This window comes from Solanum dulcamara, chromosome 4, assembly GCF_947179165.1.
Source record: "Solanum dulcamara chromosome 4, daSolDulc1.2, whole genome shotgun sequence".
Lineage (NCBI taxonomy): Eukaryota > Viridiplantae > Streptophyta > Magnoliopsida > Solanales > Solanaceae > Solanum > Solanum dulcamara.
In genome coordinates this window covers 11,308,813-11,329,307 of record NC_077240.1, presented here as the reverse complement: position 1 = coordinate 11,329,307, position 20,495 = coordinate 11,308,813, and the positions used below count along the sequence as shown (strand labels likewise).

General features: G+C 35.9%; 1 protein-coding gene across 1 annotated transcript; it reads left to right on the top strand.

Annotated features, from left to right (window-relative positions):
• The first annotated feature begins 1,035 nt into the window (after nucleotides 1-1,035).
• LOC129886207 (mitochondrial Rho GTPase 1) lies at nucleotides 1,036-13,732 on the top strand. Its single transcript, XM_055960788.1, has 15 exons — nucleotides 1,036-1,249; nucleotides 1,630-1,868; nucleotides 2,352-2,484; nucleotides 2,682-2,831; nucleotides 3,054-3,230; nucleotides 3,352-3,603; nucleotides 5,257-5,325; nucleotides 6,199-6,254; nucleotides 6,963-7,044; nucleotides 7,825-8,036; nucleotides 8,164-8,230; nucleotides 10,679-10,791; nucleotides 11,834-11,984; nucleotides 12,341-12,527; nucleotides 13,310-13,732. The coding sequence occupies exons 2-15, from the start codon at nucleotides 1,654-1,656 to the stop codon at nucleotides 13,381-13,383; spliced, it is 1,938 nt and encodes a 645-aa protein (XP_055816763.1). The 5' UTR covers nucleotides 1,036-1,249; nucleotides 1,630-1,653; the 3' UTR covers nucleotides 13,384-13,732.
• The last annotated feature ends 6,763 nt before the right edge of the window (nucleotides 13,733-20,495 follow it).

Genomic DNA, 20,495 nt, shown 5'->3' with positions numbered 1-20,495 from the left:
TTAGGAAAATTGCTAATCAAAGAAAGAGCGATCAAGCTAAACATGAGGATGGATGATCCCTTCTACTACCTGAGTGATATATAGACCATGGATACAAGCTCGCATTTATATGCTGAATGTGCCTGTATACTATTTTCAGAGAAGAACTATCATTATGGACCAACATTCACATTCAAACAGGGGCTTGAAGCAAGTGTTAATGTCCATCATAAGAACGTACTGAAAGAAATTTCAAAAAAAAGTGATGACAACTATATATGTGGTGCAATTTAATACTATACTTGAAAGGCTCGAAAAAGGAAGATCTTTCAACATAGAATTATACAAAACACAAATATAGTTACCCAAAGAAACTGTACATACAATCGAGAAATCAAAGAGGACATATAAGAGTATGGAGTTTATACACATAATACTTTGCATTTAGTTCAGGGTGTACTTTGCCCAAATGTTGTATCTAGCTTGGAGGCTCACCATCCATATCATTCCTTGAAATGGTTATGGAGGTGAGTGGCTCCTAAGTGTATTATTTTGCTTGTTAATGGTACTGTTTACATGGTTATCATTTTTTTTAGTTTACTTACCACCTACAAAAAAATACATAAGAAATTAATTTGTTTTAATTTTTTTTTTTGAAAAAAATATTCTCCTTCACACCAAATACACCAAAGTTTAGAATATTTTTCAAATTTCTGGTATTATCTATTATTTTTTGTACTTTGATTTGCTCTATTTTACCTGGATTGCTTTCGTTATTTGCTTTGCCATACCACTTTGTACTTCTTATCCTTATCTGACTTCTTTTTATGATTTTCTTGAGTCAGGGGTATTTCGGAAACAGCCATCCTATCTTCGTAGGAGTCAGGTCTGCGTACATTTTACCTCCCTAGACTCACATTGTGGGATTTCACTGAGTTGTTGTTATTGTTGTAAATACCACTTCAAATTGTATTTTGAAATTTTCACGATAAAAAGCTAAATTTGAAATAAAGCAAAATAAATAAGTCATAACGCAGTGTTAATTGTCTTAAAGGGACACCCAACAGGTATTCGAACCTTAGTGTGGCGGCCCTGTTGGAATGTTTCTAGTAAAAAGTAAAAAATATGTATAGTAACATTTCTCAAACCCTTGAGGTTCATCGACACCCAAAAATCTTTCTGAAAAATCTTTTTCTCCAAGCTTCCTCTTCCAGCAGCCTATTTTAACACCCCCTCGGCCTTCAGAAACTCCCAAATCTCACACTGAAAGGTATTTTTCGTGATATCCAAATACTTATATTCTTTGTTGCGGGTTTAAAGATTTAGCATTTTAAATAGATACTTGTTTCTTGTTAGATTTCTTGATAGCTTATTGGCAAGACTCGGTTGGGATTTTGATTCCCAAATACTTACTTGATTTCTCTATTTTGTTTCGTGTTTCGTGTTCTTGGTGAGTACCCCAGTTGGGATTTTTGATCTCAACTACTTTTATGTAAGTATTTACATGTGACTGATTTTCTTTTGTTTGGTTTAGGGTTTTATCTTTCAAATGAAGTGATATCTTGATACTCTTCTATTGTTTTGTGTAATAAAATATTAGTGAAGACCCTTTTGGTGATATTGATTGTTTTTGTTTGTGTGTGCGCGCAGAAGGAGAGAAAGAGTAGTGAGTGAATGGCAGGAGGTGGTTCAGCTGCTGGAAAGGGTGATGCTCCAAGTGTTAGGATAGTGGTTGCAGGTGATGCTAAAACTGGAAAGTCTAGCTTGATCTTGACAGCCGCCACTGATACTTTTCCGCCCAATGTCCCTCCGGTGTTGCCGCCTACGAGGCTCCCTGATGATATCTATCCTGATAAAGTACCTGTAACTATTATTGATACGTCTTCTAGGTGCTTATCAGATTCCTTTCTTTACCTCCTTATTGTTGGTTTCTTGGCTAGTGATTGTGCCTATGATACATGTTAACTTGCATGTACATTGTGTCTATAGTTCCGTGAAAAGAGGTGGCTCTTACCTTCTCTAGTATTTATTATTTTGTGGGCAAGTATCTCCCCTACCTGTGTTCCAGAGCTCTCTCTTCTGGAAAGATCAAAGATGTTTTTTTTTTCCTTTTCATGTTTTTTATATACCCGGCCCTTTGTTTTGATTCAGTTGTCTTATATCAGACCTGCCTATAAATCTTTGCTTACAGAAGATTTGTGCATAGAGCTGAAATGTCTTTTGTATGTGCGAGATTAATGTATATGCAAGTCTGGGTACATCTTGTGGCTTATCTTGGATATTTTTCATCCTCTAACAGTAGCTAGTTATAATATGTGAAATAACATATGAAATCTCTTGGTTCAGTTCTGATGTCTATCTTTGTTACACAGTCCTGAAAATAGAGGTAAACTTGTGGAAGAGCTGAAGAAAGCTGATGCAGTTGTATTAACTTACGCTTGTGATAAGCCTGCGACTCTTGATCGGCTGAGTACTTTCTGGCTCCCTGAACTCCGCAGATTGGAGGTTTGTACCAACAATATGTGTATTCAGTAAACTCATCTTGGAAATTGTCAGGAATGTTGCACAACATAACGTTGGGAGGGATAGTTGTGCGAAAAATGAATTTCTCTAGAACTGTGGGAGTAATAACTCATTAATTTTATCTCCAACAAACTTGTCTTGTATTTTACTAATGTGTTGTGGACTACATAATTGGGCAGGTTAGGGTTCCTGTTGTTGTTGTGGGTTGCATGCTAGATAAGAGGGATGAACAGTACCCTGTCAGTTTGGAGCAGGTGATGTCACCAATTATGCAGCAATTTCGAGAGATCGAAACATGTATTGAATGTTCAGCATTTAGACATATACAGGTAAGTCAATTTACTTTGTCCTGGCACCATCATTTTGTAGCTGATACTTGATACTGTCAAGCTAAAATGACTATAGAATACTTTCATTGTCAGACTCTTTCTCCTGGTCTGAATTTTGATGGTGTCCCTTCTTCCTTCTTTTGAGTAAAGACGGAAGTGTTATTTGTAAGTTGCCCTCATGAATTATTTCTCTCCTTTTGCTCATAAATGGTATGCTTGCAGATTCCTGAGGTTTTCTACTATGCACAAAAAGCCGTGCTTCATCCAACTGCTCCACTATTTGATCAGGAGGCCCAAACTTTAAAGCCTCGATGTGTCAGGGCTTTGAAGCGAATATTTATTCTTTGTGATCTTGATAGAGATGGTGCCCTAAGTGATGCAGAGTTGAATGATTTTCAGGTCATATACTTCATAGATTTAGGGTAGCTTTTTTCATTCAGTAGATTAGCCACTGATTTGTGTTATCTGAGGACTAACTTTTGAAGTTGTGTGTTTTTGTTATCATTCAATGATCGTGTAGGTCAAATGCTTCAATGCTCCACTACAGCCTTCTGAAATAGTTGGTGTTAAGAGAGTTGTGCAAGAAAAATTACAGGAAGGTGTCAATGAACAAGGTCTTACATTGACAGGTTTCCTCTTTCTTCATGCACTGTTTATTGAAAAAGGGCGTCTGGAGACAACCTGGACTGTCCTGCGAAAATTTGGTTACAACAACGAGATCAGGCTGAGTGAGGATCAGCTTCCTCCCCCCATCAAGAGTCATCCGGACCAGGCAAGTTTGTCCCTGAACTGGACCTGAAGTTGGAACTTCCTATGCTTTTTATTACTCGAGATTCCATTTTTTTCCTGTCCATCTTCTTTCGTCTCCTTTCATTCTTACCAGCCAACGGAAGTCAAAAACTTTTACACTATCCTTCCCAGTTATTGCTCCCATTATGATCTTGTCCTGATACTTTTTTTTTGGGTGGGTGGGTGGTAGAATTCCAGCTTCAGATTTCACCTTCACCTTTTTTTCAGGTTTGCTCATTTGTATGGCATGCATGTTTCTCCATTTAACATCTAGTTGGAATTGCCTCTTCCCCAGGAAGAGATCTATTAACTCCCTGGTTCATGGGGGAAAGAATAAAAAAACTCACAATAAATTTATCATATTTTTATCTTTGAAACAATACAACAACATAGCATGTGTATTCCCATAGGTGGGATCTGCGGAGGATAGATTGTGCGCAAACCTTACTCTTACCTTGTAGAGATACTTACTCTTACCTTGTAGAGATAGAGAGTGTTTCCAAAAGACCCTCGGCTTAAGTAACACTTTTAAACAATAATACTTCCTCCGTCCGCTTTTACTTGTCCTCGGTACAAAAATAGATGTCCACCTTTACTTGTCGAGTTTGGAAAATCAAGAGATAATTTATCAATTAGTTCTTAATTTACCCTTATTATTAACTATATAGTCATTTCCCCAATGCATTTTCCAAAATATTGAATATATTACATTCAAAGGGGGATATAGTAAAATTGTCATTCTATTTATGTCTCTTTAAGGGCTGTGCCAAGTCAATACTTGACAAGTAAAGATGGACGGAGGGAATATCATTGAAATAAGAAAGAAAGAAATATTCAAACTTGAATCTTGCTTACTTTTAAATAATTGCATTGAGTATTGCCCAACAAATAGTTTATCAATGACCAAAGAATATGAACTTTCTACTTATGATCTTCACGAATTGAATTATATCAGATAACTTTGGGTTTCTTACCAATGTCAGCAATTGATGGTTACAGAATTCAAACAACAACAACAACAACAATTCGAATTTCAAATTTACCTTAAAATAAAAAATGAATGAGACCTTGAACCCCTTTCATATGGGAGTTTCCGGCGTATTGGGTGCTGCTTTACTATTCACCAGTCATGGTGCTACCGTAGAATATACTTTATTTGAAGAAGGTGATGGTGAAAATACATTCCGTGCTTTTAACCCAACTCAAACTAAAGGAACTTATTCAATGGTCACCGCTAGTTTCGGATTCGGCTTTTGAGCCTTTCAACCATTAACTAAAATTTACCTTTCAAATATGTATTCCATAATCAAATTCGTTTGAAAGGTTCTTCATAACTTATGCCTCTTCGTCAGTTCCCGTGTGTGTGTGTGCCCATACTATCTGTTGATCTGTTTGTTCATTTCTAATTGCTGTGATGTTCTGCCAGCTTAACTATGTAATAACTGTGAGTGTTCATTTTGAAATACTGAAGTGTCCTTACCCTCCTGTAGAGTGTGTGTGTGTGTGTGTGTGTGTGGCCATACTATCTGTTGATCTGTTTGTTCATTTCTAATTGCTGTGATGTTCTGCCAGCTTAACTACGTAATAACTGTGAGTGTTCATTTTGAAATACTGAAGTATCCTTGCCCTCCTGTAGAGTGTGGAGCTGACCAATGATGCATTGGACTTCCTCAGAAGAATCTTCTTCACATTTGACATTGATGGTGTATGTACATTTTCTCTCTTTAAAGTTCTTGAAGTTTTGATAAACAACTCATCTATGAGTCTTGTTGAGACTGCTTGTCCTATGTAGGCTTGAAGTTTCTTTCTCATAGGGTCTGTCAGTATAATTGAGATGTTTCCTATGGATTTTTTTTGTGCAAAATATTGGATGCTAATTTTAATATCTTTCACGGCCTTGGTTGGACATAAAATTAGATAACTTGGAAATAGGTTGAGGAACGGGAATGTAAGATGTGTTATAATGATAATTTTGAGTGTTGAAGGTTTGAGTACTTGTGTGGTGGTTAAAACAAATGACATGGAGCAAGAATTGAGATAGCAGTAGAGGAAAATGATATATGTTTTCTTGAGCAGAAATTACATTAGGCAACCAAACATCTCGTCATGGAAAATGGTTGATACGGCATACCAAATACACTTTTATTGTTGGAAAGGGAGTTTTTGGTATCTTGGATATGGTGGGGGAGTAGATTCCATTAAAAGTGCTATGACTAATGAATTTTACAGGTTTTGTTGTTTCCTTCATCAGCTCTTATAGGTAGCCCGTGCCACAATTGTTTTCTTTTTCTATGTTGCTCGGACTCTCCAAAACTGTTACCGCACCTGTGTCAGATCCTCCGAAAATGCACTATACTTTTGGAGGATCTGACACGCACCTATTGACATTTTTCAAAGAGTCCGTGCAACACTTTCTTTTAATTTATAGAAAAGATTCTTGGTACTTAGCTCTTTGACAGTTATTTGTTTTTATCTTGATTCTGGTTGCTTTGAGGTTAAATTGTTTTATGAAATATTGCTCTGATGATGTTATTTGTCATCTCACAACTTTGACAACTTTGTTTTTGATCTTAATCAGGATGGTGCTCTTCGATCCAATGAGCTTGATGACTTGTTTTCCACTGCTCCGGAGAAGTAATCTGGCTTTCCTAATATCTTACACTACTTGGTTATTTTCTTTTTGATTGTGCTATTGAAGATGAGGAAAAATGATTTGATATTCTGAGGTTTTTATTTTGGTTTGCATATTGAGTGGTGATGTATTTGTGGCTTTAGTTGACAATGGGGAAAGTGCCTTTCCGGGCCTGCCAAAAATTGTTATTTGAGCTACGTTCTTGATGCTGGAGCTGTTAAGAAGTTATAGTGAGAAGTGATAGGCACTGGTTCACTTGGGAGTTGCTACTCCTGTTTTTTTTTTTTTTTGATGAAATAAGAAGGATATCATTAACAATAAAGCATGAAGAAGATGCAAGCATTACAAAGAGATTATCAGCTCCCAGGAAGGCCAAAAAAGCTATCACAACTATCAACATAGATCTATGGAACTGATAATTCTAGGAAAGATTCAACAATAGTTACAGAGGAGTGGCCTTTTTAGGTTATTGAAAAACATTATAGTGAATAACCTTATAAAAAGAAGACACTATGGTGGATAAAATAAAGTTTCAATAGACTATGATCATGTTGTTTTTACCAATTAGGAAATCTAATTATGACCATGATATTCTGTTGGTTGCACATTATCATAAATGCAAGGGTTAGGAGTAAAAAAGGTGAATAGGTGGATTTGAAGCCGTATATCATACTAACTGATTGTTGTTTTGTATAATCATCTTATATCAGCCCCTGGAGCGCAGCTCCGTATAAGGATGCTGCAGAAAAGGATGCCTTGGGAGGACTCTCTGTTGATGGTTTTCTTTCAGAGGTGCATATTACTGGAGCATTTTTGCTAACTTGCTCATCTGCATATTCTATCTGTTTTAAAATGATACACTATGACATGCTATAAATGTATTCTTTTGGGCAGTGGATTCATGGGTGAATGGTATAGTATCTATGGATCGATAGACTTGTCATATTCTTCCTTTAGGGGGTCTGTTTAGGTTGGCTCAATATTTTACGTGCATTACAAATTTGAGGTACACATGGTTAACCCCAAGATTGAAAAAAGTCTAGGGTCGCTGTAGGTGCATGACCAGTGCTAAAATAGTTCTGAGGGATCCTCTAACTGTTGAACGCCGATAAAGCGGAATGGATAAGATATATATAGCTGACCTTAATTAGTTTCGAATTGTTTGATTGATTTTATCTTCGTAATGGTGTAACTTCTTCCTATTCTATTACTTGGGTTTGAGGCACTTGAGCCGAGGGTCTTTCGAAAACAGCCTCTCTACCTCCTTGAGGTAGTGGTAAGGTCTGCGTACATTCCCCTCCCCAGACCCCACTTAGTGGGATTCCACTGGGTATGTTGTTGTTGTTGTTGTTGTTGTAATGGCGTAACTTCAAAAAGCCAATATTTGAGCTGTGTAGAAATTGATGAACATGCCAATTTCTAAACCTGTCACTGTTATAGGATCTTGTGCCAGGGATCAGAATTTTAATATTTAAGCTGCCTTCTATGATTCTATTTTCTTGGAGTGTTTTCTTTGCTTATATGTTTCCATATACTATTGTTTTGATGTTTCTTTCTATCCTGTGGATGCAGTGGGCCTTGATGACACTTCTTGATCCCATTTATAGTGTGGAGAATCTTATATACATTGGCTATGCTGGTGATCCTTCATCTGCTATTCGTGTAACTCGAAGAAGACGTTTCGATCGCAAGAAGCAACAATCAGATAGAAATGTCTATCAGTGTTTTGTTTTTGGGCCAAAAGAGGCTGGAAAATCAGCCATTCTGAATTCGTATATTGGAAGGTTTTTTTGTCTGAAGATGTTGCACATCAACTCGTTTTCCTGAACTTCAATTGAGAAAGATTTTGATTTGATGGCCCATTTTCTGCTGTGCCTATCTGATTTGCGTTTCCTGTAATTTGTGATGCAGGCCGTTCCCAGAAGAGTACCAATCAACTACTAATGATCAATATGCAGTAAATGTTGTTGATCTAGGGGTACGAGATCTTTTTATTTTTGTTCTTTCTCAAAAAAAATTTAAAAGCTTTCTCAAAAAGATCTTATTATTTTGGTTGGTTGAAAAAGATGAAGTTACAGATATATATATTGTCAGTAGTTAAAAGAACGGGAAAAGAGAAGATTGAGTTACTGATTGAAAGAGGAGAAGAATGAACAATCCTTTGATTTTACATTTATGTATATTCAGATATCTGGTACATGCTTGCGCGGTACTTCTTTTCTTGGCTAATGTTGAAAATGAAAAACTGATTGCAAGAATAACATTCCTGCTCTATGCTTACTCTGGTGCTATGAATACGGTATTACACCATAATGTTGCGTCTTTTGATTATGGTTCTATTGGTCCTAATCATGTGCATGACTAAGTATGGAAAAGTAAAAGAATGAGAAGTTAAAAGAAACATGTCGAGAAGTTAACTTTTACAATTTGTCAACAATGAGTTGCCTATAACTGGCGACTGGTCCAAGAGATGGTTGTTCATATAGATTTGGCACAAGAAATTCTCAGCTTCACTGATCTTCTTGGAGCATTAAGTCATTGAGGGTTTAGAGCTCTGAGAATGATAGTTTGTGTAAATGCGCAAGATTGCCCGGACAACACTGTTTTTAAAAAGGGTGATAGGTAGTGCAAGACAATGTGCTATGACCACGGTATTACACCATAAGGTTGCATCTTTTGATTATAGTTCTATTGGTTCTAATCATGTGCATGGCTGAGTATGGATAAGTAAAAGAATGTGAAGTTAAATGAAACATGTTGAGAAGTTAACTTTTGCGATTTGTCAACAATGAGTTGCCTAGAACTGACGATTGGTCCAAGAGATAGTTGTTCAAATAGATTTGGCATAAGAAATTCTCAGCTTCACTGATCTTCTTGGAGCATTAAGTCGTTAAGTGCTTAGAGCTCTGATGATGATAGCTCGTGTAAATGCGCAAGCTGGCTCTGACAATACTGCTATTAAAAAAAGTTCTAGGTAGTGTAAATCTGGATAGTTCTTGCAAGACAGTGTGCTAAAATAACCTTGACTAGTGAAAGATTGTTGAAAATGAGTTGGTCTAAGATGTAATAAATTTTTATTAGTTATATATGGTGGTGGGGAAACATGTTTCTCTGTAATTATATCCACTTTGCAGTTTGTTGTTGAGGAAAATAAGTTATAATTGTTACGAAATATATGCTTTCTGACGATTGAGGTAATGCCGCCATGCACAGGTAAATAGACAAAAAGTGGTTATAGAGGAAAAGGACATTGAAGTCAAAAAGTAAGATTTGTTTGGGACCAAAGGGAGCTCGTTTGTAAGTAGGGAGGCGAAATATTTTTATTGGAGTTCACCAGTAGTTTGACCTTGTCTTTCTTTCAAGTGTTGGGGCTGTCATGAGTGCTGAAACTGATATTGGTAAAGCTTACTGATTCTGAGGAATAAAGGGAGGGGATTGGCCACAATTTCCCAAATAAGCTATAGGATTTCATTTATTTGGAGGAATGAATCAAACACACTCGTGTAGGATAACGAAAAAAATTCAATATATCTTGCAGGTAAAAATACATTGACCTCCCTCCAATTTGATGTAATTATACCCCTTTCCGATTCATGATTACAAAAATCCTACCTCTTGTATGGAGGAAAGTTTGAACAAATTAAGAGAGATATTGTAAATACAAATTAAGAGGTAAGGCTGCGTACAACAGACCCTTGTGGTCGGGCCCTTCCCCGGACCCTGCGCATAGCGGGAGCTTAAGTGCACCGGGCTGCCCCTTTTATTGTAAATATAGATGAACTTCTACTTATTTTTACAGTTCTTATTGTTACCATTAACAAGTTCCTTAGGTTCTTAATTTACAAGGTAGTCTTAGGATATTTTCTTGAGCATGCGATCATCAGTTTTAAGACTGTATAAAGTGCGCATGCTATTGTAGTGGAGGTTTGTTCTATATGGTGTTTCAAAATGTAGTTTGAGTGCAGATCGTCAGAAACAAGGAGTGTCCTTTAACAACACCTCAAGCTGCATTTGTTTGTGATTTCCCACATATAAGTTCCCTAAAATATTGCATATAATGCAAGTTTTTCTTTCCTTTAAACACCAAATTCTGTCTATCAGTTTGCGATCTCTTCATAAACCTCCATATCGAAGAAGTTTTAGTGAAGAGCACCCTGGCTACTGACAATTCTTTTAATGTGCTGTATGATTCTGTGTTTATTGTACTGAAAAGGTACATAAATTTTATTAATAAGGTGGAAATCTCCCTGTATACAAGCGATACCTCATTTTTTTTAATGAGCCTAATCTTGTTTCCATGTAATGATCTCTCTTCAGGTTACTTATTTACTGTGTCTGGTAGTAGTTGGATTTTCTCTCTTCTGCAATTTAATCAGATTCTTAAATTTGTCATCAGCACAAGAACACTTATTCTGTACATTGGCAGGGGGCTAAAAAATCTCTTGTGCTACGAGAGATACCAGAAGATGGAGTAAAGAAGCTTCTATCTAGCAAGGATGCTTTAGCAGATTGCGATATAGCAATTTTTGTCCATGACAGGTGACTTAAATGCATCCTTGCTGAATTGATTCAAGTTGATTTTGGTTGTTTCCTGAAATTTCTCTCTTTTTACCTAGTCCTCTGATCACAAATCATCCTGTTTATTTTGTTCTTGGCTAGGAAACACAACATTGCATGCATTACTAGTTATCTTCTTCATTGATTTCTGTTTGACACCTTCAGCTGCGTAAGAATTCAGTTAACTACAACAATGACATACCCAGTATAATCCCACCAGTGGATCTTGGGAGGGTAGGGTGTACCCAGACCTTACTTCTACCTTTATGAGGTAGAGAAGTTGTTTCTGATAGACCCTTGGCTAGAATGAAAGTAGTCGATGCAGGATAATAAGAAAAAAAGACAGTAAAATAGCAAGATACAAAACGGGGTTGGGTGTGAAGTTGTGGGGCATGAATGAAAATTGATTACAGAAAGATACAGGTGAAAACATTTACAATTTTGGATATATATTATTAGCTATTAGGGTCCAGAACAGTGTTGATGGCAGTACGTTTAGTTGGTTGTAGTTATTATTACCTTTCCGAGGACTTCTACGTAATCTGTAAAGTAGTATGAGACTCTTTAAATGTTTCGAAACACACGCGTCAAAAGGGTAAAAAGGGAAGAGGTGAGAGATAATTGAGTAGTTTTATTTTGATCAGGTAAAATTTTCATTGATAAAGACGAGGCCATCTTGGCCATATACAAGAGGTATACCCAGAAAAGGAGAAAGAGATAGTTGAGTAGTAAATGATGCAAGTCCATTCAGCATGTTTTGGGGGGGTAGATTCACAGGTGCTTTGTTGTCTCAACTTTTAATCCAGATAACTAAATGCAACCATTCTATGCACACACATGTTGTCTTCTACTCAACTGTTGGACTTCTTCAACCTTATTACCTGGAAGAAAAGGGAAATAGAGAAGAAGAGAGGGATGAGCATACCATTATAATTCCCCCCCATATTCTATTCTTACTTTCTTTTTTCTCACTATTGTTCCTTGCATTTGCGAAGTAGCTCATCTTAATACCTTTTATGTTCAGTTCTTGTGAAACTTCATGGAAGAGAGCAGCAGATTTACTGGTGGATGTTGCTAGCCACGGAGAAGCCACTGGGTATGAGATGCCTTGTCTCATTGTATCAGCTAAGGATGATCTGGAGCCCTATTTGACTGAAATTCAAGATTCTACCAGGGTACCTATCCTACATACCATCAAGAATTGAGTATATTTTTTTGTCAAGTAGTAGTTTTACAGTCAGGTTCAATTTATTTATCTCCTGACATTTTTAGTGAAATGCCTTTTACCTGCGTGAAGTTTACTTGTATGATTGCTGCACCACATCAAAACAATTTTCTTGATGAGTGAAGCTCTGCTAGTACTGCTGCATGTGATTGAGTATATCCATGCTCCTGGTCTAATTTATCCGTCTGTACCTTCTCTCTAGTTAAAGAGGCTAAACCTACATGATGTAGCATCTAAGTTGTTAGGCAGTACTCATTTTTAGTACGATTTGATATTTGCTAAATCCGTGATGAATTTGTTTAATAGGTTAGCCAGGATTTAGGGATAGAAGCTCCTATACCCATCAGCACGAAGCTTGGGGATTTCAGTAATTTGTTCCGAAGGATAGTTAATGCAGCAGAACATCCACATTTGAGCATCCCTGAAACTGAAGCGGGAAGAAGCCGTAAGCAATATCATCGGCTCGTCAATCGATCTCTCATGTTTGTATCAGGTAATAATTTGATTTCTTTTTGGACCTTAAAGAACTTTTTACGGCAATCAACTTACTGAAAACAAATAATTAGAACTAACGTCATTATGGGTTTCACATTGTACATTTCCTTGTCTTTGTATAAAAATGATGTCCTTATCCTTGGAAGTTAATAGTTGATGACACAGTAGTTTCTTTTGTTTTTTAGTAGGGCTGGAATTTATGTTCAAGATATTTCAAGTGTCTTGTTGAACATTTAGAACCTATACTTTACTGCCGTCATGTCAAACATTTCCATTGGAAGAACACTTTAGAGCTATTGACTTTGACCCTGCTATTATTTGGACTTCGATGACCTGGAATGTAGTTCTCGATAAAGAAAAACACTGGGATGTAATTCTAACCTATATTAGGAGCCAGCACCTAGGTTATGAATATTTGACAATTTGTTTTGCTGCAAGTGTTTTGCGTTTTCCTGAGTTTAAAAGCATCAAGCTTATAGTTCGAACTCGCTTCGTATTAGCAAAGTACCAACTGGCTGATGCTAGAAGTCATTAGGCGATTTATCTAGTAGCAGATTGGAATGAGCACCCGTAGAATAAATTTCACGTCTTTTAAGTTTTGTAACCAGCTAGGATCGTTGGCTTGAATATGTTGTAGTTACAGTTGAAGATGGTATGGTTCACATGTGGAGGGTACAAATTCTCTTTATATTCAGGCATTCTCTAAATTCTATCATATGTCCAGATGCTTTGTCATCTTTCATTGTTCGACATGCAATTCTAACTCTATTGCTGTCACAGTTGGGGCTGCTGTAGCTGTTGTGGGACTGGCAGCTTACCGTGTTTATGCTGCGCGGAAGAATGCATCGAGCTGAGATGGTGTGAAGCATAGTATGCCAGTCATGGTTTCAAATATCAAGTTTCTCGTCTGTTTTCTTGTGCCATGGTTTATTGCTTTGGTTTTCTGCTAGTCTGCATTTCTCTGAATTCCAACGTGGAGAAAAGTATTTTTGTGATCGCTGCTTTAGATCTGTTACATATTAGCCGCTCTTCTTTTGTAGCATCTCAGTTAGAAAGTACTGGACAGTGGAGAAGCCCAATTGCTGACAGGGTTGATTTGCTGCGAAATAAAACGTTTAAAATAAATTTTGTGTAAGAAAATTGGAAGTAAACATGAAGCAACCTTTTAGGTTATATCGTATTTTAAGGAAAATTTTAATTGAATTTTTGTAGGATTTTGTATTTTTTGAAAAGTTGTCTGGTATTTCCCATGAAAGCTTGAAGAACTGATATCATCCAAATTCCTAATTTGCATTATTCCTTGATGGACAATTTTGTAGGGACATGCTTAGGTTGACTTCCTTGTATCGGTAGTAAATCTAAACCTTTTCAGCAATATGAAGTTGGAACCTCCAGTAATTTTATTATTGGGTTCTTCAATGTCTCAAGTTACTGATCTTACAATACTTATCTTGACGCTCAAGGGGGAGAGGTGGAGTTTTTAGATAAATCTACGACGCCTTGATTAAATTCTAAATTTTATAGGAACATTACATATGTTCGATCTGTAAAACGAAGCATCTTCTATATACTGACCTTTGCACCTGAAAACACATTTTTCCTTCTCTCTTGTTGGACTTGTATTGAAATTTTATTGAATTTAAGTTCATAAATTATTTTGTACTGTATTAAATTCAAGACAATAGTTATTGTGGCTAATATAATAATTATTTAACGGAAAAACTATCTAATTACAAAAGCCTTGCTGCCATATTTACAAATTATTTCAAGAGTTTGAAATAATTATGTATTGTTTCACTAATTAATAATTTCATATCAGATTTTAAATAATATATAATTAAATGTATGTTTTTTTTGCTATCAGTTACACTGAAATAGAGAGAGAGGCGAGCGAGAGTTGTCTATGTATGTATTTGGTGTGATTCGCATGTATTTGGGATACCATACGCGAGCGAGATAGGAGAAAGTCGAACGAGATTTGTTTATGCATCCAGATATATGCGAATCAATTTGGATACAATGTATCTAGAACATACTATATTTAATTTTGACTTCATCTATCTCAAGATACATGTATTTGGACGCGCCAAAAGATGGTAAGATTTGTAATATTGCAAACTAGCGTGAATCCAACTAATTAGCTTCTAAATTAGTGAAAATTATGTAAGATACCCTTATTTAATTGGAAAAATTTCAGAAATGGTAAACATATTAAGCTTAATAATTTTCTATAGGTATAGTTTCCGTAATTACTTTCCATAGCTATATTTATGTTTGCTATGATCATTAACATTGTATATCTCGCTGGATTATACAAATTGAGCTCTTCTGCTTGTATATCTCGCTGCATTATGCAAATTGAGCTTTCAAAGAGATTGTATATATTCACTTTTAGAATTGTATATTCACGTCCAAATTTACTTTAGAGATTTATATATTCGCTTCCAGATTTGTATATGAGCTCCCAGATTTGTATAATAACAAATTTTATTAAACCATAGCCAATTTGTGTAAGTAATTGAAACTATACACTTATTGCGTAATTAGAGTAGTAATGTTTGCCAATCCGTGTAATTTTTCCTATTTAATTTTGAGTGTGTTGGACTAATTCATTTAATTGCGCTACAAATAATGAGCCCGCTTCATTTAGCCCATGGTTCAAATAGCTATTGGACTCGTTTGGTAGAGTCATATTGTTTTTAGTTTGGGACAATTTCAAATATATACATGTATTATTTACATAAAAAAATAGCCAAAATTATAGAAAATATACATTGACTATATAATATAGCTTACCAAAAGTCATAGAAAGTATACATTGACTATATAATATAGATTACTTAAAAATTAGCTATACACTGAATATACATTAATCTTACACTCAAAAACTAAATATAGCTTGACTATATATGAAATATACACTGATTATACATGCCTATTCAATGAATGACCATTTTTTTGATAATTACTTTTGCCGAATGGCCATGTGACATAATTATCCCTTTTTTAGTTTCTCGTACTAGGCATCTATTTCCTTTTTTTGGTTAAATTTTGGTATTTTATTGATGAACTAATGAGTATAAACATCACCTTATATCACCTTTTCTGTCCCCTCTATTCCTTTGCTGGAGTTACTCTGGACATTTTAGTTTATCACTGTTAATGATCTTTCTTTCTGCTACTTCCAAACTGCTGAAATCTTGATAGTTGCACCCTCCTTTATCGATTGCAATATTTGCCAAGTAGTCTGCTAGTTGATTTTCTTTCCCGAGAATATGCTGGAATATATGTTGTTTTTCCTGTAAGGCTGTTTTGATTTCTGTCACTATCTCTGTGATTATCCAGGGACATGACCATTTTCCTTCTAGAATCTTGTACAATAGCATGGAGTCTGTTTGAATGATTATATTATTGTGTTGTTCCTGCCTACTATATTTACATGCTTCTAGAATCGCCTTTGCCTCTACTACATTGTTAGTGGTGTTTTCAATAGTAGTTCCCTCTGCATACAGTAAATCCCCTCTTTCATTCTAAAAAAAAGGCATAGGAGCTTATACCTGGATTTCCCCTTGAAGCTCCATCTGTATTGTATTTTTGCCAGCCTACTGGTGGAAAATTCCATAATACTCTTGTTACCTTCATCTTGGGATCGTAACCTTCCAATTCTGTAATCATATCTAGCCAATTACTAGGACATTTCATATTAGGCTTCCTCATTTCATTTCTAAAAAAAAAAGGCATAGGAGCTTATACCTGGATTTTCCCTTGAAACTCCATCTGTATTGTATTTTAGTCAGCCTACTGGTGGGAAATCTCACAATACTCTTGTTACCTTCATCTTGGAACCGTAACCTTCTAATTCTGTAATCATATCTGGCCAATTACTAGGACATTTAATATTAGGCTTCCTCATTTGTATCATCATGAAAATGTTCCTGATAATATTATGAATAACTCTCTGAATTGATGTCTTCTTTCCCTCATGCTTCATTCTATTCCTCATTCTCCAAAATTCTCATATTATAAAGCTAGGGATAGCTCTATAGTATGGTCTCATTCTTTTTTTAACATATGTCTCCCACCATAGCATTATAACTTCCCTCAAGTGTAGTCCTTCAATGTTAAAATCTGCAAAAGAACAAAAATAGGACCAAGTACTGTTAGCTAAAAAGGCTCTCAAGAACACATGAACAAGTGTCTCCTGAGTAGGTTTTTCACAACACCAGCACCTAGATGGGCCTTCCAGTCCCCATCTTCTCACTCTGTCATCTACAGGTAGTTTGAATTTCCATAATCTCCACATTGTAAATGCCACTTTAAAAGGAATGCCTTTTGTCTAGATCCACTTGTAAATTTTGTTTTCTCCTTTTTCATGCCTTATATACTGCCAAACTGATTTCACAGAAAAGGTTCATTTATTGTCCATCATTCATATTGGCTTATATAATTCAATCATTTGTCCAGGAGGTTGAATATTATGACTGATATACTCTACTAGCTCCTATGGCAGTATATCATTTAAACTTCTATGTCCCATTTTCCGCTCTTTACTATTCATCAACTCTTTGTAATTGTCTTCCCATTCAGAGTCTTCTCCTATAATGGTGTACAAGCTCCCCATTTCCATCCAGTTATCATGCCACACTGATGCTGATCCTTTTTTTATTAGCCAAAAGATTTGATGCTCAATAAGATCTCTGGCCTGTAGCATTTTCTTCCATACTTGTGATCCTCCATTTTCTATTCTCCACACTATTTTATTTGCATGCTCCTTTCGACAATACTTATTCCTCATATACTCACTCCATGATGATGGATTTGTTCGAAAATTCCACCATAATTTATAAAATAGGGCTATTGATACATTTTTCATTAGTCCGAATCCTAGTCCTCCTTTCTTCTCTGTCAAGCATAAATTGCTCTACATTGTCCAATGTCTTCCTCTCCCTCCAACACAACTGCTCCAAAAAATTGTGCCATCTTTTTTGAGCTTGATTTAGTACATTTATGGGAGGATTTATGTCTGACAGGCAATGAATGAGAGTGCTTTGGAGCACATGATTTATTAGAATAGCTCTTCCTCCATATGATAGTAATTTTCTTTTCCATACCTAAATTTTTGAACCAATCTTTTATAAAATCTACTGATAATATACTTTCTGTTTCCTTTTATAGAACATAGGGCATCCCAAGTAAGTGAAAGAGAATTCTTTTCTTTGGATTCCTGTTGCTACCTCAGCTATGACTGCTTCTCCTCCTGCTACAGAATGATGCATATAAATAACACTCTTCTCCTTATTTATTTTCTGCCTAGAAGTATCTTCATATCTCTTCAAAGTATCTGTAGTCATCTGCATTGTTCTCACTTCTTCTTTGCACATTATAATCATATCATATGCAAATGCTAAATGATTTACTTTGAGACTACCTCTTGGCATTCCAAATCTCTTAAAGTCCTTCTTTTTCAAAAGAGCATTTAGGGATCTAGACATAACTTTAGTTGCCAAAATAAACAGAGTAGGTGAGAGAGGATCACCCTGTTTAAGTTCTCTAGATGATTTAAAGAATCCCTTTGGTTGTCTATTTAGTAGAATCGAGTATCAGTTGTTACTTATTAGTCTGAACACCATATCAATAACCCTTTCCCCAAAATCTATTCTTCTTAAAACCTTAGTCATGAATATCCATTCTACCCTGTCATAAGCTTTCATCATATCCAGTTTTATAACTAGATTTGGTGGTTTTCCTCTCTTTCTGATTTCAACAATGATTTCTTGCACTAATAGCACATTCTCTGCTATACTTCTTCCTTGCACAAATTTGGCTTGTTCCGAAGAGATAATCTTAGGCAACATTGCCTTAAGTCGTTCATGAATAATTTTGAAAAGATTTTATTCACGAAATTTCTTAAAGAGATAGGTCTAAGATATGAGAAAGTATTCACATTAACTTTCTTAGAAATGAGCACTAAATTCGTATGGGTTATAAACCTCAGCAGCTCTGGCCCTCCAAAGAAAGCCCTGACCATACTGTAAATGTCCTCTCCAGTGATGTCCCATGTTTGCTGATAAAAAGCTACTGTCATTCAATCCGGCTCTCCTACACTATCCTTATTTAGTCCCATGACTGCTTTTTTGACTTCGTCTACTAAAGGCATTTCCTGAAGTTGCACTTTTTCTTCCTCACTAATCACGACTGGTAGATCATTCAGCATTTTAAATTCATCCCTATCTGCTTGTTTTGTAAACTTCTTTATGTATAACTCTTCAGCTGCCTTTGCAATGTCTTCTTGATCCTTTAACCATTCCCCATCATCATTCTAGATTTTGTTCATTCTAAGTTTGTTCCTTCTCCCTTTGATTATTGTATGGAAGAACTTTGTGTTTCTCTCCCCATCGTTGAACCATTCCATCCCTGCTTTCTGTTTTTAAAATTCCTCCTTCCCTAAAAAGTTGTTTTTTAAGCTCCACTTGAGTTTTGTGAAGCTTTTCCCTGTTGGCTTCTGATGGGTCTATGTCAAATTGAGTTTTCTGAACTTTAATGACTTCTTCCAAAGTGATTATCTTCTGAAAGATATTCCCAAAAGTATCTTTACTCTATTTGTCCAAAGCTTTCTTTAATCTTTTTAGCTTATGATAGAATAAGATAAAACGATCCCCTTCAAAATCTGCTTTCCAGTGTTGCTTTACCACCTCCTTAAAATATCTCTCTCTTAACTAGAAATTAAAAAATTTAAATAATCTCACTATTATCTCATCAGTGGTTTTGAAGGTAATTAGAAGAGGACAGAGGTGTATGATCTGATCCGTTTCTCACTAAGTGCTCCACCTCCAGTACCGGAGAGAGATCTTGTAATTTGTCATTGCCCATCACCCTATATAGCTTTTTTAAAATGTACTCTGCATCTGTTCTACCATTCCACCAAGTGTATTTAGTTTATTTAAACCCCTTATCCTCCAGATTACACACATTAATACAATGATTGAAGTTCCTGACTTTTCTTTCGAAAACTGGTAAACCGTAAGACCCCGAAAGTAGAAAAGTCGAAATGAAATAAAATTCCAAAAAATAGGACTGTCCTAGAGTTTATGACTTGGCCTACGAGTCATAGTGACTTCTACGGGTTGTAAGCGCGACTTGTAGGAATGGTATTAGGGCTGGAAAATTGACTAAGTTTGGAATGAAGATTACGAGTCAAGTTGATGACACGTAGCAATGGTGAGGACTTGTAGAGTTAGTCGTAGAGTTGATCTTTGATTTTGTGAAATTGACAAGCCTTAGTACTTTCAAAATGACTCAACAGGACGGATCGTAGGATTGGGTCATAAGTTCTGAATTTTGACTAAGTCTAGGGGGAAATTAACAAGTCATTTATACGAATCGTAGAAGAGTCGATGATTCGTAAGGATGAGTTATAGGGACCAAGTTTCATTACAATAGCCTATGATTTTAGAGCACTACTTTGACGACTCATGTTAACGACCCGTAGATCAAATGACGAGTTGTAGAAGCCATCGTAGTGTTGTAAAAGGGTGATTCTTAATTATGCATAGATGTTAAGACCAATTATTAAGTGTGGGAATAGATTTTGAGACGTTTTAAGGTCACAAGAATCCTCTAGCACAAAGTCGAGTAGAAAGCTTCTTTACCGATTGAGGTTTGGTAAAAAATTTTACTTGAGTCAATTTTAAACTATCATATATCCTAGAATATATCAAATTAGGTAGTCCACGCCCTATCAAATTAAAGGTCTTTGAATCTTCTTTGCAGAGCCACCAATTTTGTTTTATTTGGAGTTCGAAAGAAAAAGTTATGATCATTTTACTAAGACTGTCAAATCAGAAATATTACGACCTTGTGCTACGACCCGTAGAAACAAGTGACGAACCATAGAAATAGTTACGACCCATAAATATTGGTCGTAAACAAAGATTAGAGGCTCATTTTTTGAGCCCTTTTGCAAGGT